Source organism: Pistacia vera, unplaced genomic scaffold (genome assembly GCF_008641045.1).
Source record: "Pistacia vera cultivar Batoury unplaced genomic scaffold, PisVer_v2 Contig829, whole genome shotgun sequence".
Classification (NCBI taxonomy): Eukaryota; Viridiplantae; Streptophyta; class Magnoliopsida; order Sapindales; family Anacardiaceae; genus Pistacia; species Pistacia vera.
This window is the reverse complement of record NW_022196700.1, coordinates 196,578-223,272: the sequence shown is the minus strand read 5'-3', so window position 1 is coordinate 223,272 and position 26,695 is coordinate 196,578. Positions and strand designations below refer to the sequence as shown.

The following is a 26,695-nucleotide window of genomic DNA, read 5'->3' as shown; positions in this document are numbered from 1 at the left end:
GCAAAAATAAGAAAAATTAAGCGAAAATAACTCACAGAGTCCTCAAGCCACGTGCCCATCGTCAACATCTTCCTAAACTATTCCCGGGGATAATCCTCTGTCTTACACTTTATATGGCCATTACTTCCTGATCCATTGTAATAGGAATAGAAGAGTTTTTTCTTTTCCTCTATTGGCCTATACAAATCGACATTTGAGTACAATTTCCCTTGCCCACTTCCTCCCGTTTCCTCCAGTTTTACATCCCCGCTTCCTTCGCCTCCCACCTCGCCCTCCTCCATTATCTCCGCCCCACTTCCTCCACCAACCTCCTTTATTTTTGGTTCTTCCTCCATTTGTTTCTTAATTTTCTTCTTCTTTACCTGTGTCACTACCATGTAAGACGATTTCACAAACTTGCTCTTCCGGCTCTCTCTTTTCAAGCCAGTTTGCACTTCAACCGCCTTTAATTCTCCACCAACTTCCTCCTCCACTGTACCAACTTTCTCTCCCAGCTTGTCCACTTTCTCCTCCACCCTTTTCATGTACTCTTCCATCTTGTCAAATCTTGCATAAATGGCTGTTGTAAAACTCTCAAACAGGCCATTTATGAGGTCAACAACCTCATTCTCCCGACGCTGATGTCTCGGCAAAGCTGTACTTGTTGTATCGGTCTGCTGAGGCATAGAACCTCTTCCTCTCTTTTCTCCTCCTCCTCCTCGGACCTCCGACCGATTGGAGCTTCATCCTCCTCGGCATCAACCACGTTGTGAAGTAGTGGCCTCGCAACGGCCATCACATGCATGACCCCTTTTAGGTCCCGCATCAGGCGGTTTATCCGTTCATCGCTTACATCCTCCAGTGCTTTGAAAGATTTGACATAGTCCTCTTCCGCTTCAACCCTAGTAGCGGTGAGAAAAGGACGGACAACTCCCCGCAATAAGAAACAAAATCAATCAGATTGAAGCGACAATTTAAAGCAACTGCATATTCAAAAGCTTAGTCTTTTAATCTTACCCCAGCCGCTTGAATCTTAACATTTATTTGCTCGTAATTTGAATGGGTGTACCTCTGGACATGCCACCGCAACATCTTAGGAAATTATTGTTGCACATCCAAACTGTTGCTCCCCCCTAGTGAAGACAGGGATGGCCTCGTACATCCAAACCTACATTGTAAAAAAAAAAAAAAAAACAGTCCATATCATAATTCAAACACATATGTTACAAAAAATATAACAAAAAGCTATTAATATTTACCTGCATTGCCCATGGGAAGCCAAACAAATTGTACGTGCTTGGGTTATCCTTCCCCTCCCATTAGGACTGCTTTAACGCCATGTCTACTTTTTTCAGGCTGTTGATGGTTCGCTCATATGATTTCAGTCCCCATGGATAAGAATTAAAGAACTTCAAGTTGCTTGCAAACAACAACCAATCTTTCTTAACAGCTTTTGTTGAGTCACCAGCCAATAAGATTGAATGTAAAAACAAAACCAAACATACTTTTATCTTCTCTGTATCAGTAAATTCAACTGTTTCTAGCCTATTCTCTAATACCTATGCTGTAATAGACTTATCCCCCTGCAAAACCTTATTATAAAACTGTTTGGCTCCCCGACTATTCTTTACTGCCTCTGCCTTCTTATCTGGCACTTCCCCACATCCTAAGCCCATCACCAGGGCATATTCCATCATGCCAAAACGTAGTGGCTTTCTGCCCACCACAAACCACATTTTTTTTTAATTGCATTTTGCTGAGTGCAGCAACATATAATGCATTCCCTGCCCCCAAAATGCCATTTTCCAATGATTTCCGAGTCCTAAAAACCGACCGAAACAAGTGCGACTGAAATCTCTTTTACCATGCGTAATTCCATCTAAAATGTCCTGTATTCTGTCAAAAACTTCCCAACTTGACCTCACCGTCACCTTTACAGGGAAGTAGGGCACCTTATTGCTTATAAGGTCCAACTCGTAGTCTGTATAGTTTACGGTCCGCACAATCTGCACAATCGTTATAAACAAAATGTCAGCAACAAAAATAAACCAAAACAACTAATAAACGAAATATCAGCAACAAAAAATTACCACTGTGGTCGCTTAAGCGATTTCAGATCGCTTAAGAGATCTTGACTCTGCCTCGTGCAAGATCGCTTAAGCGATTTGGAATCGCTTAAGCGACCAAGAGTAAACTGAAAGAATCTCTTAAGCGACACAAATGATCGCTTAAGCGATCTTATATCTATGATTCTAAGCAATTTCAGAGTCAACTTAATCAATCGCTTAAGCGATATAAAGGATCGCTTAAGCGATCTTAGATCTGGGCCGATGGAGTAAAAGAGGTTAATCGCTTAAGTGATACAAATGATCGCTTAAGCGACAGTTCAGAATGTACCCTTTCTTTGACGGCCTGCTCGTTCTCACCGGCCTCCTCCTCGTCGCCTGAATCCTCGAAAGACTCCTCCTGGCCTGAATTCTCACCGGAATCCTCCTCCTGGCCTGAATTCTCGCTTGACTCCTCATTTTCAGAACCGTTTGCCGATTCTTCCCTCTGTTCTTGTGCCGCCGGTGTCTCATTTGCCTGTCGACCACCTTCACTGATCGGATAATCCACCGGAGCAGCCATTGAACTGCTTGCGCCACCGGAATCTAGGATTCGAAGTGGCGTTGGGTTTTCCTCGTCATTGTGAGTGTCAGCCATGGTTTTGGATTGAATTTGGTGTGAAAATTTGTAGTTTGGATCTGAAATGTGGGCTGTATCGCCGAAAATCGTGCAGATTCCGTTTAGGGTTCAAGAAATCGATTTTAGGGTTCAAGAGATCGATCGAAAATCGTGATTTATTATTGGAAATCGCGATTATAGACTTTCTTGATAAATCCCGATTTTTCTAACAAATTATGACTTTTATTTTTATTATATAGAAGATATCAATTTTTTTTTTATTTTTTTATGACTGGGGGGTAGTTGGGTTAGTTTGCGCGTATCTCACTAATTCTTAGAGCCTGAAGTTGACAACTGAGTGAATCATCACTGGTACCTCTATTAACATCCAAATGGATCAAACTCACTGACTCTTAGTATATCACTAAGAGTCCTAGTTGACTGTGTGGATCACCCCCATTAATTGGTTTAAAAAAAACAATCATGAAACTTTCTTATATACTATGAGGGTGTTTGGTCTAAGCTTATAAGTGGTCATAGCCTAAAATTAAACTGATATTTTGTTTATAACTTTTTGAGCTTATAAGTCAACTATCTAATAATATAATGTGGGGAAGTACAATTTTTTTTTTTTTTTTTTTTTTGCTATGGCACTCTGTCTATAAGCTAGTTTGACCAATTATATTACCATAGTATCCTTGTTTATTTTAAAATTCTATAGTATACCCTTATTTAATGTAGTACCCTTTTAGTTTTTTTATAAAAATATACTTATAAGCCACATTTTACTAAACACGTCAACTACTTATCATCACTATAAATACGTTTATTAAAACACATATTATTTAAAATTTTAAATGCTTATAAGCTAAAATTAGCTTTAAGCACTTTTTGCTTATATTTTCATAAGCTCAGACAAACACCCGATATTTTCTCATTAAAAGTACCTGCACTCTTTCTATGAATTAATTTCAGAGTTATTATTATAGTATATTGTTCAATTTGTATCTATTGAAAATTTATTAATTAAAATTGCAATCATGCGATTCTTAAGGATTAAGAGTGTTTCTGAGCTTATTGAAAATATTATAAGCAACAATTGCTATAGCTAAATTAACTTTAGCATTTGAAATTTGAAGCAATTACGTGTTTGGTTAAAGTACTATAAGTGACTGATAGAATGGCGTGTTTGGTAACACGTGGCTTATCAGTACATTTTATTATAAAATTACTAAAAAAAGTACTACATTAAACAATGGCATACTAGAAATTTTAAATTAAACAGGATTATGTGGTAATATACTTGGTCAAACTGCTTATAAGCAAATGCTTATAAGCCAAAAAAAAAAAAAAAAGTACTACCCCCCAACTATTTTCAAACAAATTATAAACACATTCAGCTTAATTTTAGAGCTTATAAGCAAGTTTGACCATTTATACTTTAGACAAAACCCCCCAACGTAATGAATGTATATTGTATACTAAATGTTAACCGTAATATAAACTGCAATAAATCATAGATCCACTCGTTCGTATGATCACTAACCAATGCATTTTACATCACTTTAAAATATTTATTATCGTTAATGTAATGAAAACTGTAGAAAAAATATATAGTCAATGATATCATAATATTCCATGTTACACATTTAAAAAAGTTATCAAGTGTGAATCACAAATTAGATGTCAATCAATTACTATTTTACATAATTAAATTGAGAAGGTAGGTATTAGTTTTGATATTCATGAAATTTCGAGAAAGTAGGGATTGCGGTGGCAATATAGTAATAATGAATGATTGATCTAACAAAGTTGTGGTGATTAATTTATTAATTATTAATTGTGCACGTGAAGGGTAATTGATTGATAGCCTTTTGTTATAAACCAAATTGGCCCTGCATACCCCCCTTTTTTTTTTCATCCAAAAGCAATTGATTATCACCTATTAAACAAGCAAAATAAAGCCTTTTCCGAACAAGTAGTATCCGGAGAGCATTAAACATTGATAGTCTATTTATTTTAATAATGTATTACATGTGCATCTGTCACGCTAGATTACTTATACCCCACTCCTGTTCCTATTTCCTCAACTATGATTGGACGTTATCCTTGGAATTCACCACACATATAACTATTCTCTATTTTTATATTATATTATCTATTTTATTATATTATTAATATATTTGGTTTTAATAGCATCATTAAAATTTGTGTTAATATGATTCTTTTGAAGAAAGGGAGAACGTATTTTCCCCATCCAGGTTTGGTGAAACGACAATTTTCCATCCTTAAGTTTCACAACGGCATTTTTCCACCCATTATTTTAACAGAAAGGATAGAATGGGCTCCATTTGGTTGGATTTGGGAATACTACTTTTAGTACTTCCCAACAAAGTTAAACAGTAAAATACCAAAAAACTCACAATATATTCACTTTATTCAACATTTTTTAAACCCCCTAAATTTGTTATTCAATTATACCCCCTAAATTTTTATGTTTTTTGTTACGGCGACTTCGGCCACCCCTCCGGCGTGTGGTGGCCGCTGTCCTATAAGGGTGGATTGGGGTTTTTTGTTAACTTTTAATGTTTTTTATAGGGGTGTTTTGTAAAAAACAACATAGGGGTATTTTAGCAATTTGTAAATCCTACATCGTAATACCTCACCAATCAATTTTTTTTTAACTTTTTTTCAAAAACTTTTTCCCAAAACACACAAATTGTGAACCAAACGGAGCATGGTAAACTTAAAAATAGTCAAAGCTAATTATTTCATTTGTCCCTCTATATAAACTTTAAAAAATAAATAAAAAAAAACCCTGAATTCAAACGCTTCCTTCTCCACCCCACCGCCACTCCGTCCACTACTTTTCCTCGTCAACCCCATCACCGTCAGCTCTCACCTACGCTTATTTTCATCCGCCACATTAACTCTCTCTCCTTCTCACTCAAGACACACAACCACTCTCTCTGCCAAATGATATTTTCATCATTTCGCCTCCCCCACTAATTGTCGAAATTGCACCAGGCTGAGTGGTTCGGCCGAATCGCATCTGGCTGATTGCATCTAGCCAAATTCAAACTGGATCAGTGTGTATATTTTGTTGTTATTTGGGATAATGGGTCGTTTTTGTGTATGAATTGTTGGGGAAATTGATGGGATGGGAGAAGAGATGGTAAAAACGAGATTCCCCAGATCCGCGTCTTTGGCCGATGCGATTTGGTCACCAAGTTCTTCTAAGCTCTTCTCTGAGAGGTCATGTTGAGGCGCCTTTGGACGCATGATTACTGATGTACTGGTTGTGCACCCACTTTTGATAGTCTCTATCTATTTTGTTTGAGAAAGGGAAAACCATTGTTGCTCTGAAGTTTTTGGATTTTTTTGTTTGGAGAGAGACTGCATTTTTAGACTTTTCAGCTATGAAAGATGTTGGATTTTTTTGTTTGGAGGAGAAAAATGCATTTTAGACTTTTCAAGCTATGAAGTGTTGGATGCCTCTAGATGCAGCGAGGAAACTTTCAATGCATATTCTTTATTGTTTAAAATTCTCGCGAAAGGAGGATCCACTGATTGGAAGAGCTGTGAGGATCGCTTGCTAGCCTTAATCAAGAAGGGAACACAAAGCAAGCAATATACTCTCTAGAATGATAAGGGTAGGGAGACAAACCGTGGGAGCAGAAGGGGAAGAAACATCAGCAGTTCCTAGCTATTTTTGCCTTTTTATCTCCCTTTCTAATTTTAGTGTAGTTTTTTAAGTAGAGAACTTTTGCTTGAAACTTTTGCTTGAACCCGTGTATACCACATGAAAGTTTTGCTTCTATTCTTGAAAATCCATTCTATTTCAGCTTCTATACTCATTTTAAGTTAAATATTTATACCATTTGCACTTTTTTGAGATGATGATTTGTTTTTAAATCAGTTTCTTGTTGTAATGTAAAGAATTAAACCAATCTAGTGAACCTACAGCCAATTAAGCTTCCAAGGGTCTTGTGTCTCTAGCTTCATCTTGTCAGATGCAAATCGGCAGCATCTCCGCGAAGGAGAAAGAAAGAAAAGAGAAAAAGAAGAGGAATGATATTTTCGTCTTTATACTGTTTATACATGTCAGAGAATGGATTTTCCTAACGAAACTTAACGTTGGGGTGGAAAGGTGTCATTTTGAAACTTAACGGTGGGAAGTGTCATTTCTCCCGAACCTTGGGTGGAATAGTCGTTCTCCCTTGAGAAAATGTTGGTATTATTGATTTAATCTGTCTCATATATTAATAGAGGTTATCTATGCTAGGGCAGTCATCTATTTATAATAGAGTAATCAGTAGCCGACCTAATAATTTATGTGAGAGGGACACCATACAATTTTAATATTTAAATAACATTACGTTTTAAAAATATCATATTATAATTTTCCTAAAACATGAATCTTATTTTTTTTTCCTGGTAATTTTTGACATTCTGACAATTGATTCTATGTGTAGAGTAAATAATAAATAATAATAGTAAGAAACAAAGTGAAAACTAATTAATAATTATGGATAGGTCCCTTGAAAATCTTTAACAACATTTTATTTAAATTATATTTAAACTGATAATAGTTTAACAAATTAAATAGAAAACAAAAGATAAATTTGTTATGATATAAAAATAAATTAATAGATAAAGATAATACAATATTTTCAAACATTTAATAAGGAATTAACATTTTAAAGGGGGCATAATGTTTTTGTTATGCCTAAAAAGTCAAGGCTGACGTAACTCTCGTCAGCAAGGCCAATCAGAATTCAAGAGGCTTTGTGCCGTCTAGATGCTACGACATCCGCGCAATGACAGAAGTATGTTCTTATCAATGTAGCAGGTGAATGTCAGGCTTGCGTGGCTAGGAATCCTCTACTTGCCCAAGCCTTACGCAATTTAAGGATGTCTCTCGTGCAGACAACCAATGGGAAGCGGGTTAGGAATTGTACCACACCCTACCGGACTGCAGACTCATGATTATTACCTTGAATCCTTTCAACTATAAATTGAAGACTCTCTCTCATTATACGGGTTGACTTATCTTTAGTCTTAAACAATATACAATTTTCCTCTTTCTCTCTCTATATTCTCTCTAGATTGTAATTCAGCTCGTTGCACGCAATCTGGATGTATGATTCGCTTTTGAGCTCTGAACCATAAAAAATCGCTTTTTATTTATTTTCTCGCTCATCATTTTCATATCACTTACTTCTAGCCCGCTTAGCACTTTGTACGTGTGAGTCGTTGGTATCAAATTAAGCATCAACTAATTGATTAGAAATTAAAGGGTTTTGTAATGCCCCTTTCTCATGTATGTACGTCCCACCACTAACACTGAGTGTAATCTTATAATAAATGTAGGTTTAAGTGTTGTGTGTATTAATTATAAGCATCAATAACATATGCAGCATATTGGGTAGCTCTATAGTCTATACAATTAAAGTTGAGGTTGGCCTAAGGTGGATGCATTATTTTCATAAGAAATGTAGGATAGTGGAATTTAGTAGTACATAACATTAGACATTGCTGCATGATGCAAGGTGGTTTGTTGAATTAGAAAATTCCTTAATCCTTACTTAATTATATGCGCAAAAACACAAACTGGATCACACTGGAATGTTGAATAAGAGATCATTGATCACCCTGTTTAAAGCAATATACTCCCTCCGTTTGCTTTTAATTGAGTTTTTTGTGGTATAATTTTTAATAAAAAACAAATTTCTCTCTCCCCACCATTTTTTTCCCTGATTTTGCAGACAAGACAAAGGCATGAATGAGGCATGAGGAAGGTGCAGACAAACAAAGGCAGAACGACTTTAGTTTTGAAAATTTTAAAAGGTCTAAAACGTCAATTAAAAGCAAACGAGGGAGTATATAAGTACAAACCACACAATAACTTGCTTATGTCCTAACCCACTAAGTGATCATTATCAATTGCAAAGGTTTTGAATATGTTAATCCACACAACCCTCGTGGCTATAACAATGACAAATAAATAGTATCACAACATTTTCTTATCATATATTGGAGAATTAGGTTATCTACGCACTAATCTGTAATGACATTATTAACATATGTCATTGGTTTTTTATATTATAACCATTATCTTTAGCTAAATATTTGCTATATTAGCTTCCTTAATTAATCTGCTTTTAACCTTGTCAATGCACCTGTCACTTTGACTCTCCCACCAACCAAAATCCAAAATTAATCTCAAATCTGCCAAGTTAGACTTAAAATCATAGGATGTCTATTTACCTTTTTCTTCCTAATTTAAGACCCCAAATCTTTTTTTACTTTTTATTTTACAATCATGACATAATTGATAGTAACTCCATAGACTTAATTCTATCTGTATGCGTGTAGGATCAAGTTGTATTGTTAGTAGTATTACTTATGTTTAGTATGTTCATGTTCATGTTAGCATATGATATTTAAATCCCAATTAATATCGAAATAGCCTCTTAATTAGGGTTTTTATTTGCACCATTTTCCTTCAATTTCAAACTTAATTAAAGTTTTTTTATTATCATTTTCCCAAATTTCAAACTTAATTAAGGTTTCATTTACATTGATTTTACCCAATTTCAAACTTAATTGGGCTTTTGTTTATCCCCTTTTTCTCAATTTCAAATTTGAAACTTACTTTTTTCTTCTTCAAGTAAAATTCATCCACTTGTGTGACTACTTTTTCCATAATATTTTCATCAAATAAAAAAAAAAAATGTTTCAATATATAGAAATTTAGATTTAGGATTTTATGTAAAAATTAAACAAAAAATATGAAATGAGACCAGGGGTATTTAAAATTATCATGTATTAAGGTAAACTTGTCGAAACATAACCCAAGGGGTTGCTGATAGTCAAAAAGTGTACTTGTCCTTCGTTGACTTTTGGGTTCAAACCTTGCGATCACTTATCTCAATGCATAATTGTGCCTTATCCGTTCATTGGGTTTATAGGGTATTCAATGAACCTAGAGATATATTGAGGTGTTTGTAAACTCCGCCGAACGTATAAAAAAAAAAAGTTAGTAGAAACATAATACGTTTAAAACCAGAAGGATACTGATCAATGCCAACGTACCAAAAAAAAAAAACTTGCGAACATAATAATTAAACAGGAGGATACTAATCAGTTTGATAAGAGCTAGAACACTTCCCCTAAAATATATGATCAACGGTCTAGAATGAATTAAATATACTGAAATGGGTTGGATTGGAGATTTGGGCCACTTGGGAAGTCTACCCAACGGGAATAAAGCCCAAATATGTTAATATGAGTGACAAGTGGTAGGACACGTGGCATACAGGAAGATAATGTAATTAATATCTTCCATTTAAGAGAATCCCTGTATCAGGAGCATCTGCCCAGGTCATTGTTTCCCACAAGCAATGGCTATTCAATGCTTAGCTTTATGATTTTTTAATATATTAATTAACTACTTAAACATTTTTAGATAATTGGCTAATTAGAGCAAAGTTAAATGAAAATTATTTAGTATTTAAAAACCATCAAATTATTATTTGTTAAGCATTATAATAAACAATTAATGATTAATATCTATAAAAGTGTCTATTTATGTAATAAATATTCAATTAATGAACAATTAATTATTTTGGTATTTTTTGAAATCATCTTAGTGCTACTTTAATATTATTGTATTCAAAAATAACGGTGTGAGTTATGTTGAAGAAATATCAATAGTAACAGACGTCAATTGAGTATAATATTTGCTGGATTATATTAAAGTACTCATACAATAACAATTAAGGGTTGAGTAGGGGCTCATGCTTACATTTATGATTATCAAACATTTTTTTTTTCACTCTTTTGACCTAATTTATCTTAAACTATTCAATAGTAGTATGATATTTAATTTTTTTTAAAATATTAATAATATATTTTGGTTTATTGTCATTTCTAAGACTAAGCACAAGTAAAGATTTGGGATTAATGGATAAATAATAATTTTTGTTGCACATATATTAATTTGAAAGTATTTTTTTCTAGTAAAAAGCTTTTTGGAAAAAAAATAAAAAAAACTTGAAAACTATTATGATAACATATGTCACATGATTAGTGGCAATGGTCTCATTCACTGTAACCATCCCCGTCCTCAAAATCACTCCCTACCCCCCCCCACCCCTTACAGGATGACAGGAATTCCCCTACCCCGCCCCAAAGGGGAATGTTAGAGGCCCGTCCCGCCCCATTATTTTACATAAACATAATTAATTTGAGTATTATCAAACATAATACTGTAGTTAATTCTCGTCCATATGACAAACACTTAAATTAATCGTTTAAATATAGTTATTTTACATAATATGGCTTAGGGTTTGTTCTATTGTTTAGAGTGGGGAAATTGGAAAAATATGGGTTTATATAGGTAGGATATGTAACACCCACAGGAGGTACGTATTTAATTTTTATGTTTTTATACCCCTTAGTTGATTTTTGTTAAAGTTTTTTAAGAAAATGTGAAGAAAATGCCTTAAACTTGCATTAAGGGTAAAATGGTTTTTCACTCAAAATTAGTTGAAATTGTGAGGAGTAAAGAGATAGACTTTCATGGTGAATGTAATAAATATGAGGGCATTATGGTAATTGACTAGGGACATGATGAAATTTTAAAGAAGTGCAAGGACAAAATGGGAAACTACATTATTTTTTTTTATGTTATATCAAATGGAAGAGTGAAACCCTAGCCACTCTTCAACCATATACACGCCATTTTCACCTCCATCTCTCAAGCTTTTCAATTTTTCTTCAAGAAAATTCATAGATTTTGGTACTTGGGTGGATTTTTATCCTAAGCATCTTTAGGTAAGATCCTTGCACTAAAGTGAGTTTAAATTTTTAAGTGTTGATTTTGATGATTATGTTCATGATTTTAGAGGAAGGAGTTGGATCCAGAAGGTTTTTAAAGTGTATTGCTCTTGTATAAGGTAAGTAAATCCTACCCATATGTATTTAAGTTATGTGGTGTAGAGAATTCTTTTTTATACATATGTCTTATATGTAGAAATTGTTGATGGATTTGGTGTTGAATAATGATATAACTTGTCCATGAATTTTTGTGTTGGTGTATTGATGTTTGGATGAAATTTGGAAGAGGTGGAGTGGAAATTTTGGAGTGTCTCTTTTGGGCAGATTTGTGTTTGAATATGGAGGGTTTATTCCCAAATTTTGGTGCTTAGAAAAGAGATAGAATCTAGCCAAATTAATTTACTTCGTGCACATAAGGTGTTGATGAAATGTCAAAGAGATTGTTTATATGAGTATGATTATGTATTATATTGAGATGAGTTTTGTATATGTTAGAGAATGACATGTTTGCATTCCTATTGCATAATTGCATTTAAACATTTGAATTTAGAAAGAAGTAAGCATGAAACCATCTACATGCATGCATATTCATAAGAGTATGAAAAGCACTAAAAAATGTCAAAGATTAAATAGAAAGAAATGAGAATGTTAAAAGTTCCAATATCTGAATTTTAGTTAAAGAAGTGTAAAAAGATAAAAAGAAGGAAAGGTTGTTGCAATGGGGAACCGTGAGTGACAGAAAGAATTTTCCCACATGCACGCCGCTTTAGTGAGCGGCCTAAGAAGAAGAAAGAAGAATTGATACAATCCGTAAGAGTGCATGTAGATGAGGGTTGTACCCAAGAAAGAAGAATACATTTACACGGCCAAGGTTCCAAATCCATGCTTCAATCGAGTCCGATCGGCAAAAGAATACGAAATAGAAAAGAATAAGGATAAGAAAAGAAAAAATAAAAAAGAAGAAAGAATAAAAAGAAAGAGAAAAGAAAAGATGAGAAGGAATAAGAAGAATAGAGAGAAAGAAAGAAAAAAAAAAAAAAAGAGAAAAGGAAAGCACATAAAAAAAGAAAGAAAAACAGAATAGGAACGAGAGGAAAGAAAAACAGAAAGAAAACGCACCTTTTATACAATGTGCATTTGCATTTTATTTATGCATATATCATGCCCTTATCTAAGTAGTGAGAAATTAAATAGAAAAAGAACAGAGAGGAAAACAAAGTAAGAGTAAAGAAAGAGATAGAAGAATAGGGAAATGTGAGTAAGGAAAGATTCAGAATTTAAGCAAAGAAAAGAAGGATACATAACGGTTTTATTACTGAGCAATTGTGCTCACCCCGTTTTTACAATGTTTTTGCAGGTAACGGGTGAAATGCGGTCATTTGGATCATCACGCAGCGGAAAGGGTTGGGCAAAACTGTCAAGCTAATATTTTGAGACTTATTTGTATTATGTAAAGTTTGTGTATAAAGAAAATTAAATATGGACCCATACTTTTATACTCGTTTATATACTTTTTTTATATGTATTTAATGAATTTTTACTGTTATTTTACAAATATACTAGCTAGAAAGAGAGTCATTACAGGATAATTATGTAATTAGGTGAATATATATTATATATATAATAATTTTAATTTTATATATTTGATACGAGGGGTGGGGTGGGGTGGGCGGGACGAGTCCCCAGAATTCAGGGGAACTTGCCATGCCTACACATGATATATATATATATATATTTATATATATTATATATATATAATATAATATATATTATTTTTAATTTTATATATTTGATACGAGACGGGGTGGGGCGGGCGGGACGAGTCCCCAGAATTCAGGGGAACATTGCCATGCCTACACATGATATCTAGTATTCTTTAAATAACACTCTAATTACTATTTTAAATTCTAAATTATTTTTGTCATCAATAAGACACTAAAAATATAATTTTATCTATAAGATTTATTAACAAAATTCATGGAGATGATAATTGAAATTTTTTTCTTATGACTGTCTCACTTGGACAAAATTTGGCTGCGTCACTACAACACATTCAAGATCATACTAATTGAATTTTATACAATGAAACATATAATTAAACATACGGTAATATAAAATAAAATTGATAACCAACTATTATCATATTAACCCATTGAACATTCATAAACATGAACTTTTTAATAATATGTATTAAATATAAGCAAAATTAATAACCTTATAAAATAGTATAACCCAAGTGCCCATTTCTAATGTTTGTAAGAGATACAAAAAATCGAACCCGTTACTTCACTATTTCATTTATTTCTGCATAGACCTTTGTGCTTAATCTACCATCATTAAATAGGAACTTTTCATAAACATGAGCCTTTTATAATATGAAAAAATCATATTTACGGCCAAGTTCTGCGATTGATAGCCATAGTCTGCTGTTGTTTGTTGACGATGACTAAGTCGTAAGCGTTGTTCTGCACCGCAGTCGATGTGGTGGCTAGATTCGGTCACCAGTCTTTGGTAATTTTGTTCAATTTAAGGGTATTTATGTTCAAAAATTTTGTATATAAAATAATAGTCTATGAATATATTTAAATTATTTTCAAAATAAGGTTTTATTGCTCAAAAATTTTAATAGGTAAGGGTAAACTTGTACAAAATATAAAATACATAAGAAAATGGTAATATTCTGATTACCTCCGATACAACCAACAGTAATATTATTTATTTTGAAAAATTACCATTGCTTGACAACCAACATGGTAATCTATGTATAAAATATATATACCTAGAAATAGGATAACCCCAACCAACCACCACCTCGAGGGTTTATTGAAATACCCTTAAATTTAATAGTTTTTTTTTGAGGGATTTTAACGGAATGGTATTAAAGGTTTCACTTCCCAAACAAGAGGATCGTACTGTTATATCATGAAACTTACAGGATTCAAATGTCATTATCTCACGATGTGCACTTGAACTTTTGGAATCTACGGTTTAGGTTTTTCTGGGCAGTTTTATTAAGGCCATCTAAAGTTTGCATTTAATTAAAAAGACTATCAAGTTTTTAAGTGTTAACTAAATAGCCATATTATGATTAAGGGTAATTAGTGCTTAATTAGGATTAATGAAGTATTATGTAATCTTTTCAAAATTATATTATATTCCCGAAAACCCAAAATTGTTGCAAACAACCCAAACACCTTCTTTCTTCTCCTCCCGCCATTAACGCATCTCTACCTCTGCATATTCTTCTCTCTTTCTTAGCTTTGTCTACATCTTCTTCTTCCTCTGCATCTTCTTCTTCTTCCTCCTTCCTCTACATCTTCTTCTCCCTCATTCCTCTATATCTTCTTCTTCCTCCGCCATAACACTTTTCTTCTTCTCTTCTCCTCTGCATCTTCTTCTTCTTCCTCCTCTCTACCTCTTTTCTCTTCTCTTCTCTACATCTTCTTCTTCCTCCGCCATTAACACTTCTTCTTCCTCCTCGCCATTGACACTTTCTTCTTCCTCTACCATTACATCTTCTCCGCCAAATATCCCCTCCTCGTCCTCCTGACATTTCATCTAAGTATGTGTATCTCATTTTTACATTTTATATTTAGATTTACAAATATTTAATAATGATGGGGTTTGGTTATGATTTTGATTTAGTTGTTTAGGTTGTTGGTTTGTGTTTGATGTAATGCAAGTTGAAAGGAGTGAAATTTGTTGAAAATTTGTTCTCGGTATGTTTCTGGGTATGATGGATCGATTGTAGTGGAGATGACTGAAAATGTGTTCTAGTATAGGGATCGCTAAGCGATCTGGTGTATCGCTTACATCTGGTAGGTTTGTAATGCAGCGATAGATCGCTAAGCGATCAGTATCAGCAGATAGATCGTTTAAGCGATCTGGTAAAAGTCTAGTGTATAGAGCAGATCGCTTAAGCGATCATAATGGCATAGATCACGTAAGCGATCATGGTTATTTATACTGGATCACTTAAACGATCAAGTGTATTGCTTAAGCAATCCATATAAATAACCTGATCGCTTAAGCGATACAGCAGACCATATAAGTGACTGTAGAGATTCTTTTTAAAATATTTGAACCTTTAGTACAACATTTAAGAATTTTATTATTACACGATCCAAGTTGTTTTGGGTGTTGAATATTTGGTGAGTGGGTGGAGGAAAAAAGTAGTTGGAAGTGGATTGGAAGAACAAGAAGTTATACCAATGCTGTGGCACAGAGGTTAGTTTTGTGAGTTGATTGATGAAATAATTAGAAGAGGTAATTTGAGTTCTCGCGTATTGATATAGTTGTGAAGTATGTTTTAAGCAAGTTCCTAAACATTATAAGGTACCTCGCTATATTAAAGTCGGATGAAAGGTGTAAAGTTATATATGATTTGTGGCCGATAATGATTCAAGGCCGATTTTAAGGGTTTCTCTTGTGAAAAATTGTTGGAAGTTGTTTCAAAGGAATGGGATAACGAGGAAGTAGGATTTGCCTTGTTTTAATTTAACTACGAGGCCATTGATTTGTTATTTGAAAAATCAAGAGTACGGTGAATTGGGTGGTAGAGGACACTGTAGAAGAGGTTGGTGATAGGGCATAATAAATATTGAGGAGGAGGACCCCGTAGATGTTCCCACAGATGTAAGATTCCTTTAAATACAGATTATGCAGAAGGCGTAGATTGTGAGGAAGAGAACCTATGGTCGTTTATGCGTTCAAGGGGGCAATTGGGTAGTAATGATCAGCTCATGTTTTTGCGGATGGATCAGAGTTGCACATAGGGTATTTATTTGCAACAAAAGGAAGTGGTGGGAAGCTAAAACTTGTTGCCATGAGAGGTAATTTTGATTTCATCACCAAAAAGTCAAATTCATTGGCTGTGACGGTTGCATTCGTGATCGAAAGTGCAGGGGGATTTATTGTGTAAGGTTGGCGGAGTTGGAAATTTATTCTTAGCACATATACCGTGAGCCGATGTGTGTTTGGACATTTCAAGTGAGAATCGACAAGCGTCCGTTATGTTATTGGACGTTTGTCAAAAGTCAGTTCGTTGAAGAAATGTCCACCTCCTAAGACATTCAGAGACTTGTGCGCACAGAGTTGGGATGTATGTTAGTTACTGGAAATGCTGGAAAGGAGACAACATGCACAAATTTTGTGAGGGCACGCCAGAGCACGGGTATGCATTATGAAGCGTACCGTTATGTGCTTGAGTTGACAAACCAGGTAGCAAGACGGCTTTGATGGGATAGGAATATGATGTTTAAATATTTTTTTGTTGCTTACGTTTCTGCTATAAGGGTTTTGTAAACATGAGAAAGGTGTTACTGTTGATGGTTGCTTTCTGACGAGAAAGTATGGAGGTACATTGTTGGTGCCACTGCACAGGACACGAGAATCACACATATCCTTTTGCATGTGTGTGGTTGACTCTGAGAATGACGAGTCGTAGACTTGTTTTTTCAGCAGTTACGTACAATAGTGCCTGACACTGACGAGTTGTGCATAATATCCGATAGACACAACTCTATAAAGAAGGGATTGCCACTATTACCGTCAAGCACATCACAGATTCTGTATGAGGTACCTTGGTGAGAACATGAACAAAAGTTTAAGTGTGCTGGCCTCCTTCAGACATCCTACATGGCAGCAAAAGCTTATTGGGTTGATACGTTCGAGGAGCACTTCCAGCAAATCCGAATCAAGGATGATAGAGTTGCTAAGTATCTTGAGCATGATGTTGGTTTCGAGCGATGGAGTAGAGCTTACTTTCTTGGAAGAAGGTTTGATGTCATGACACGACACAGCCGAGTCCATAAATTCAAAGTTGTTAATAGAAAGAGAGTTTCTAATAGTTGCACTTTTTGATGCAATCCAAAGGACATTGTCGCGGTGGTTCCATGAGCGTCGTCCCGAGTCAGATAATTTTACTACAACCCTTGTTCCATCATCTGAAAAATTATTGCCAGAATGTATGGAATTGTCAAATGCACTGTTTGCCTATCCTTTTAATGCTCAAGAGTTCACTGTGCGCGGCTATGGTTCGGATGCTCTAGTTAACCTTGTTAGAAAAACTTGCAGCTGTAAAGTGTTTGACATTCAACGTTTACCTTGTCCTCATGCACTAGCAGCACTGAAACACCGACAGAAGCCGATTTTGGTTCAAATTTACATGGAACTTTGCTCCCCTCTCTATATGACAGATCAGTATATGCTAGCTTATTCAGAAAAGATATATCCGGTGTCTCCAGAAGAGCATGGGTATGTGCCGCCGAGATGGCTAATATTATCATCCACTTGCCATTCAAGAAAACAGCAAAGGGGAGAAAAAGAGTTAGGCGTATTCCATCAGCTTTGAGGTTCTCCGGAAGATGAATAGTGCTCAATTTGCAGCAACCTGGACACAAGAAAGCATTGCTAAAAGCAATCACATGCAGATCCAGAAAATTAGGTTCGAAGAAGGATGAAATTTAGGAGTTGCCAAGACTACCCGTTGATGAGTTATTGTTTTCAATTATTGATGTTATAAATTTATTGTTACCTTTAATAATCATTCTTTATATTTCTTGTTACATGACCTAATATTTGTTGTGATTTTAGTTTGGAATTAGGTTGTCAAATTGAGGAAAGTATGGAATTAATACGTGTTGGTAATTTTAGTTTGTCAAATCAGGAGAAAGAAGGAAAAGTATATATTGCCCAGATCGCTTAAGCGACTATATATCGCTTAAGCGACAAAGATTTTTTCAAACAGGATCGCTTAAGCGTATCACGATCTCTTAATCGACCAAGACAAAAAGACAAGAATCACTAGCGATATCACGGATCGCTTATCGACCAAGACAAAAGACTAGAATCGCTTAACGATATTAATCGACCAAGACAAAGACAAGAATCGCTTAAGCGATATACGGATCGCTTAAGTGATCGTGCACCTGGGCAGATTTAATTTTGCCAATCACACGATCGCTTAATCGCCCAAGTGAAAAAGAAAAGAATCGCTTGAGCGATATCTACGATCGCTTAAGCGACCCGGTGTAAACGAGGTTCCTTTTAGTATGATCGCTTAATCGACCAACGAAAGATTTAAAAATTTAACAATACACCCCCACCTACCCAACTTCCCAAATTCTGCCACCACCGCCGAATCCTACCAGGAAAGGGCGTTACGATGTATACAGTCGGATCAGGCTGATAGGGTGTCGATATGGCCTTTTCCAGCCAGATCGACCACGGATATGGCCGAAAAAGGCTAGATATGCCCGTCGACAGACGAAAAGGTGACATCTGGCCATCTACTACGGCCAAATATATGGCCGTCATTTTCAGTCAACGTGCCCAAGATTTGGCTGTCATTGACCGTCACGTCACCATTTCTTTGAAAGTCGATAACGGCCTGATGTGGCCTTTTCTGGCCAGATCCACAGTGATTACTAGCCATTGTTGGTCGTTCGTAGCCGTCGGTGGTGCCGAAATCTAGGAAGTTTGGTGGTGGGTGTTTTTTGTTCTTTTTAACCTTTTCAGGCGTATTAATGATTAATTCAGTTAATGGGTCTAAAATTTATTAAAAAAATACTAATATTTCCTAAATAATTAAAAAATATATTATGGGAATATGATTTATAATATTTATAGGAATATTTAACCAAACGCACCCTTTATGTTATGAACAAAAAGAATCGTAAACCTTATATGTTTAGCATAGACGTAACATTCAACACTTTATATGTTTCATACTGACGTAAAAGAACTATATGTTTAATATAAATATAATAACGGTCATAGTCCACTGAACGAATCGTAAACCCTAAATGTTTAGCATAGACGTAAACATTCAACACTTTATATGTTTCATACTGACGTAAAGAACTATATGTTTAATATAATATAATAACGGTCAAGTCCACTGAACGAATCGTAAACCTTATATGTTTAGCATAGCGTTAATCGCTAAACCGATGCTCTGAATACAATAAATATATCCAATACATAGGAACAGTTAGTGATTCTTGCTTTTACTCCTGGCCTTAAGCGATCGGTAACGCTTAAGCGTCTAGCTCGCGCAGATGCCCAGATCGAAAATCACTTAAGCTATCCATTGTATCACTTAAGCGATTTTAGTAAAACACTCTTGATCGCTTAAGTGATCTTGGCCAAGGCAGAATGAATTTGCCCAGACTATGATTACTTAGCGATAGATCGCTTAAGCGTTCATTGCTTTTACTCTTGGTTGCTTAAGCGATCTAGCTCGCGGCAGATGCCCAGATCAAAAATCGCTTAAGCTATCCATTTGTATCGCTTAAGCAATTTTCATAAACACATCTTGATCGCTTAACGATCTCAATCGCTTAAGCGATCTTGGCCAAGGCAGAAGTAATCTACCCAGATCTATGATCACTTAAGCGATCTGAGCGATCTTGTCATAGGCAGAATGAATATCTGTCCAGATCTATGATCGCTTAAGCGATCTTGTCCTAGGCAGAATGAATATCTGCCCAGTCTATATCGCTTAAGCGATCTTATGTCGCTTAAGCGATGCTTCCTAAATGAGTCTCTGTCGCTTAAGCTCTCTTTGTCAAGGCAGAATGAACATCTGCCCAGATGGGTAATCTCGCTTAAGCGATCTGATATATCGCTTAAGCAATGTCTTAATAGACTCTTGGTCGCTTAAGTGATTTGAGATCACTTAAGTGATCATATCTGTGAAAGTCTTGGTCATTTGGGAAACATTTGTACATCACTCATTTTCCTCCCAAATCCGAAAAGAATTTGTATCAATCAAATTCATCACAATCAAATATAAGAACATCAATGTAATTGAAACAGAAATAAAAAATAGGCATGGAATGCGGCAAATATCAAAATATATCAAGCTAACCTTAGCCCCAACTTGGGTGAATCAAATAATCACACCAGTACATCACACGTTGTAGTGATACACAAATGAAATAAAACGCTAAAAACCATTATCCAACTTGGGTGAAGCAAATGATCACACCATACATAGTAAATTCAACCTGCTAATAAGATATCTTATATGGACAAAAAATTTTATCTCCCAAATGTCAGATCCAATTCTTTACAAAAATTTCCTATACATTGCCGCAGAAGAGCCACAGCACAAGAATTTCCTATGCACTGCCTTAATTTACTTTTTGATGCCAAAGAGTTTAATGTCCCTAACACCTTTGCACAATCCCTTTATTGCAGATGCCTCCTCCTGCCAACCAGCCTTTGAGAAGTTTTCGAATTCTGTTTGCCAGCAACCTCTCTGAGATCATTGTTTTGTACCATGCCTTCCCAATAGCCTTTATTGCAGATGCCTCCCCTCCTCTTGCCAACCAGCTTGTTTTGAGAAGTTTCCTCTCATTGTTTGCCAGGAACTTGCAGACACGTCAACTTTTGTAAAAAAAAAAAAAAAAACACGTAAATAGTTGCAGTGTGGGTAGGTGAGAAGTTCACTCAGTCCGCGTCTTTCGGTAAAACTCCATATAAGCATGCAGCATCAGCACCAAAACCCAAGTATCAACATCAACATCAACATCACATAAACTACAAAATTCAAAGTCTAACTTTCATACCTTTTTATTGGGTTCTGCTCACTCAAACAGATCCATCTGCCCATGGAAGCAGTCGACACCCAGCCCTCCCGACAGCCTCTCATTGTTTCGTCATTCAACCCATCCCGGGTGTTGGTCATGTCGAACTGAATAATTTCGGGCATATACCCACATTCAACACTACATAGAAGAAGACATTAGCATTAGAATAAACTTATAGAACAATTGCATTATATAAGTTAGTTTTACACAAAAGTTACATTGCTCATTGGGCCGGTAGAGCGCTTAATTGGCCAGTTTTCGTTAGTACTTGATCACCCAAGTGCCCAAACATCCCGCTATCACGCAACAACTGCGGAACAACGTGGACAGTGGCTCCAACTGCTTGTCTCGACAAATGGTGGGGTTGCAGTCAAGGATCTCAGCAACCCCTCCTCGAGATGCGCAACGACTGCTATCCAGTGCATCTCTTTGACGAGGATGATGCAGTACACTCTTTTAACAAAGCCCAACTGTGACCATATTTGGGCTGATCCCCCCGTATATACTGCATAATTTTCATCAAAATGATAATCATCAAGGATCAGTCCAACTGTACTGGGGCCAATCTTTTTCGCTTCGTCTTTTTGCTGCACCACTAGCAACGAAATTTTTAATTAAAGTGCGATATGTCAAACAAGCCTTTGCCAAACGCCATATCAGTGATGGCATAGTCCGATACAACAGATCACCATCAGTAGTCTGTCGTAGCCTCACAGTGCCAATATCTCATCGATGTGCTGCATCAAATAAAAACAACAAGATAAGTATGGAAAACATAGGCAAAAATAAGAAAAATTAAGCGAAAATACTCACAGAGTCCTCAAGCCACGTGCCCATCGTCAACATCTTCCTAAACTATTCCGGGATAATCCTCTGCTTACACTTTATATGGCCATTACTTCCTGATCCATTGTAATAGGAATAAAGAGTTTTTTCTTTTCCTCTATTGGCCTATACAAATCGACATTTGAGTACAATTTCCCTTGCCACTTCCTCCCGTTTCCTCCAGTTTTCATCCCCGCTTCCTTCGCCTCCCACCTCGCCCTCCTCCATTATCTCCGCCCCACTCCTCCCACAACCTCCTTTATTTTGGTTCTTCCTCCATTTGTTTTCTTAATTTTCTTCTTCTTTACCTGTGTCACACCATGTAAGACGATTTCACTTCAGGGGGATTAATGTTATTAACCACGTTGACAACTTTTATTTGGTTACAACTTACAACTAAAAAAAGCGAAGCCGAAAACTATGGACCTCAAACACACAGTAAGTCACTGTGTGTGACACTGAAAGGCCCATATGGAGAAATATAAGCCGTCCGACTCTACGTCTCTACCTCTAAGTTGAGTAGTTGAACCAGGGTCCGTTAAACCAATAAAAACTAAACACGTGTACTTCATAGGCGGGAATGACGACTCTATCAATCTCAACCCTCAACTCCCACGTTAAACTTAAAAAACTCTCGCTTTCTTTAAAAAATAAAAAATAAAAAAAAAATTATGATAATTTGAATAATTAGAAATAACTGTGGAGAAACGAAAAGAACCTGTTATCGGGATGAATAACTAGAGTTTTGGAGAGATCTCTGAATCCAGTGATAACATTTTGACGACTGAAGTATCGCCTTCGCTGCAGCTGATTCGCAATTAATTCAAATCGGCTTCCTCGCGACGATTTGATCTTATCTCTCAAATCGTCCACTTCGTAATCTACAGAATCCGACGAATCGTCTCTAATAATTTCTGTTCTTATAACATCGCCCATACTCACTTCAATTCAAATTTACAAAACGATGAAATAGAATGGAAGTTGAAGAGAGATCGGACAATCGAGAGAGACGATTGGCAATGAAGTGAAGCTGAGCTTAGAAGTTGTGTTTCCATGTGAATAGGCAATTTATACAGCAACACAGACGCAACAGGATGAGACATATATATTTAATGTGTTGCGATATACACGTAGGCGCATTCTGGGGGAAGAATGAGTTTTATTTTTATTGTTTTGTGTTAAGATGAAGAAGGCTGCTACTTATTTGAACTATAGATTGGATAAGATTACAGTGATGATGAATTAATGGTGGGATGATTAATTATTATTTAAAGTCGAGAAAAATCAGCGGCCGATAGCGTGTCTTTTGCTTACTTAATTAAGATTTATAATGCTATCATATGATTAAATAATTTAGCCTATAATTATATTTAATATTCTACGAAATTTCTAATAATTATTTGATTGCTGTATATGTGTGTATATATATAGACCGTTAAATCATGATTATGTTAAATATTTTTTTTTCTTATCATAAGTTAAAATTGGAAAATAAAATTAATTGGATAATGTACAGAGAAATGAAAAGAAGTTGCAAAGTGGAGTTGAAAAGTGAGAAAATTGTCACATGCTTTGGCAATTGGGATGCTGTGCTCGTGTTGTCCGTGGAAAGATGTGCCACGTTGATAGTTATTTAGACCATCTCTAACCCATTATACCAGTTTGGTGTAAAATTGCATCAAATTGGTGTAAATTTTAGTGTAAAACACTATTTTATCTTCAACCCACAACATTAAATATTACACTAAAAAGAATATTTCTTAGAATATTTTTTATAATATTCTTTTTTTTCTTTTATTATAATAATCAACAATTAATCTATTTCACTCATTATTTTTGTATATATTAATTAAATATTGAGAATGATATTTTTATTAAATAATAATTATTTTAAAAATTATACTAATTTAATAAGCAATTAAGAATTATTAAAAAAAAGAGTTCAACAACAAGGTCAAGGATCTTAAAATAATTGTAGTTCTTTTCAATATTTTGATGATCTTACTGGATCCGGAACTAATTTACCGGAATACTAAATTGTTATTTTAGTTTATGTTGTATTTTCTTTTAATTTTAGTGTTTTTAAATTAGTGTTAATTTTTATTTTGAGTTACTGTAATTTAATATTTGCATTGAATAAAGTTCTATTTTTAATTTTTCATCATTTTTTAAATTATATCATTATTATAAATAATAATCAAATTAAATTAAATACAAATACTCAAATTTGATGTGATTTTTAGTGTAAAATTTAATATTCAAATTAACTTAACAAAATTAAAAAAAAAAATAAAGCAAAAAAAAAAAATATATATATATATTTTTTATTTGCACTACAGTATTGCGCCATTTTGGCATGATGTTTGGCATGGGTTGGAGTACCAACCCACGCCAATTTGGTGTTTTTTACGCCATTTTGGCGTGGGTTGGAGATGCCCTTAGGACTTTCTTGATAAATCCCAATTTTTCTAACAAATTTTATAATTTTATTTTTATTATTCATAAGACTTTTTTTTTTTTTTTTTGTGACCGGGGATATTCGGGCCAATTTATGCGCATTTTAGTTAATCTCCTGGAGCCCTGAAATTGACAACTAGGTGAATCTCAACAATGATCACCCCTATTAATAATTCAAATGGATCAAATTCAGGACCTCTTGAGTAATACGCTCAAGAGTCTTAGTTGACTGTTGGACCACTCAGTGACTCTGTTTTAGAAACTGGACCAGACCAAATAGTCAGACAGGGACCCGACAGCTTCTTCGGTCCGATTCAGGTCTTAGGGGGATTTTTGTAATATTTCAAAATTATAAGGGTTAACTTGTAATTTTATAGGGATGTTTTGGAGATATGTCAAAACTTTAAGGATTAATTGGTAATTTTTTGGTGCATTTTTTAAATAAATAAAAAATTTTAGGGACTAATTTAAACTTTTTTAGGGAAATTTTTGTAATATATTCAAATTAGAAGAATTAATATGTAGTTTTTTAAAATTAAAATTATCGCGGACATCATCTATCCAACCGGTTGGATCGATTGACCCATAACCCGGGCAGCAAAACGGGTTGCCCTCCAGTCTGGGTTTGAAAACAATGCTTAGTGGTGGTTAAAAAAAAAAAATCATGAAACTTTCTGTTATATACTATATTTCTCATTAAATGTTAACTGCACTCTTTCTATGAATTAATTCTGAGAGTTCTTATTATTATTAATAATATTGTTCAAATTTTATCTGAATTAAAAATTTATTAATTAAATTGGTGTTTTACAATTTAACTGAAATCATAGTATTCTTAAGGATATAGACTTTCTATATATTAAAGCTATGCAAGACAAAGTAAATGAATGATTGTATATAAAAAGTTAAACGATTAAATATAGACTGCAATAAATTAATAGATTTAGTTTGTATGTATGATATTAATTTCATATTTCTAGAAAATATGAAAAAAAAAAAAAAAGAATATTAGTAGATATCACTTTGTTCGTATGATCACTAACCAATGCATTTACATCACTTATAAATATTTTATTTATCGTTAATGTAATTGAAAAACTGTAGAACAAAAATATAATAGTCAATGATACCGATAACGGCATAATATTCATGTTACAATTTACAAAAGTTATCAAATGTGAATCACAGAATTAGATGTCAATCAATTACTATTTTACATAATATAAAATTGAGAAGGCAGGTATTAGTTTTGATATTCATGAAAGTTCGAGAAAGTGGGGACTGCGGATGGCATACATAGTAATAATTGAATGTATTGATCTAACAAAGTTGTGGTGATTAATTAATTAACTAATTAATGTGCACGTGAACGATAAATAGATTGATGATGCCTTTGGTGAAGTGTGTAATTAAAAAACTCTTTTAATCTCCTTAAGTTTATTAATTTAATTAAACACCTCTAAAAAAAAGTTTAAAAATTAATTAAAACACTCCCACTCACCTATAGTTGTCAAATTCCAGCAATCACCGTCGGTGGCTGCTGGAATTTGTCACAACGACATAAAAACAATCGAAATTGACCGGTAATTTGCCGATCTAGCATTTTCTGGTCAAATCCATAGTAGATCTGACTAGAAAAGGCCATAGCGACACACGACCGACCAGATTCAACTGGTCTGCGTCGTAATGCTATTTTCCAGCTAAATTCTTGACACTGTAGGTGGATGGGAGTGTTTTTGTCATTTTACAAATTTTTTATATATTAGAATATTTAGTTAAATTAGCAAACCTAAGAGATTTTTTGTTAATTTTTAAATTTTATCTCGTAATATTTATCCTATCTAACTATCTAATATTATTCTCAAAACCCTATACAAAATAACAAACCAAACGACCCTACAATATCCGGAGAGCATTAAATTGGATAGTCTATCTATTTTAATAATGTATTTATTGGTGCATCTGTCACGCTAGATTACTTATACCCCACTGCTGTTCCTGATTTCCTCAACTATGATTGAGACGTTATCCTTAGAATTCACCACACATATAACATATTCTCTATTTTTATTATATTTGGTTATTAATAGCATCATTCAAAATTTGTGTTATATATGATTCTTTTGAAGAAAAGGTTGATATTATTAATTTAATCTGTCCCATATATTAATATTAGATTATTCTTATGATAGGGCAGTCATCTATTTATAAATAGTGTAATCAGTAGCCGACCTAATAATTTATGTGAGAGGGGACACCATACAAATTTTAATATTTAAATAACATTACGTGTTAAAAAATATCATCTTATAAATTTCCTAGAAACATGA

At 34.5% G+C, this 26,695-nt stretch overlaps 1 protein-coding gene across 1 annotated transcript in view; it reads right to left on the bottom strand.

Moving 5' to 3' along the window:
• LOC116117994 (potassium channel SKOR-like) overlaps window positions 1-22,903 on the bottom strand; it is a 53,958-nt gene extending 31,055 nt beyond the window's left edge. Inside the window, exon 1 of the mRNA XM_031403973.1 lies at window positions 22,627-22,903. Within this exon, the coding sequence (XP_031259833.1) occupies window positions 22,627-22,844 (218 nt within the window). The 5' untranslated portion in view covers window positions 22,845-22,903. The remainder of the gene's footprint in view (window positions 1-22,626) is intronic.
• Between the last annotated feature and the right edge of the window lie 3,792 nt (window positions 22,904-26,695).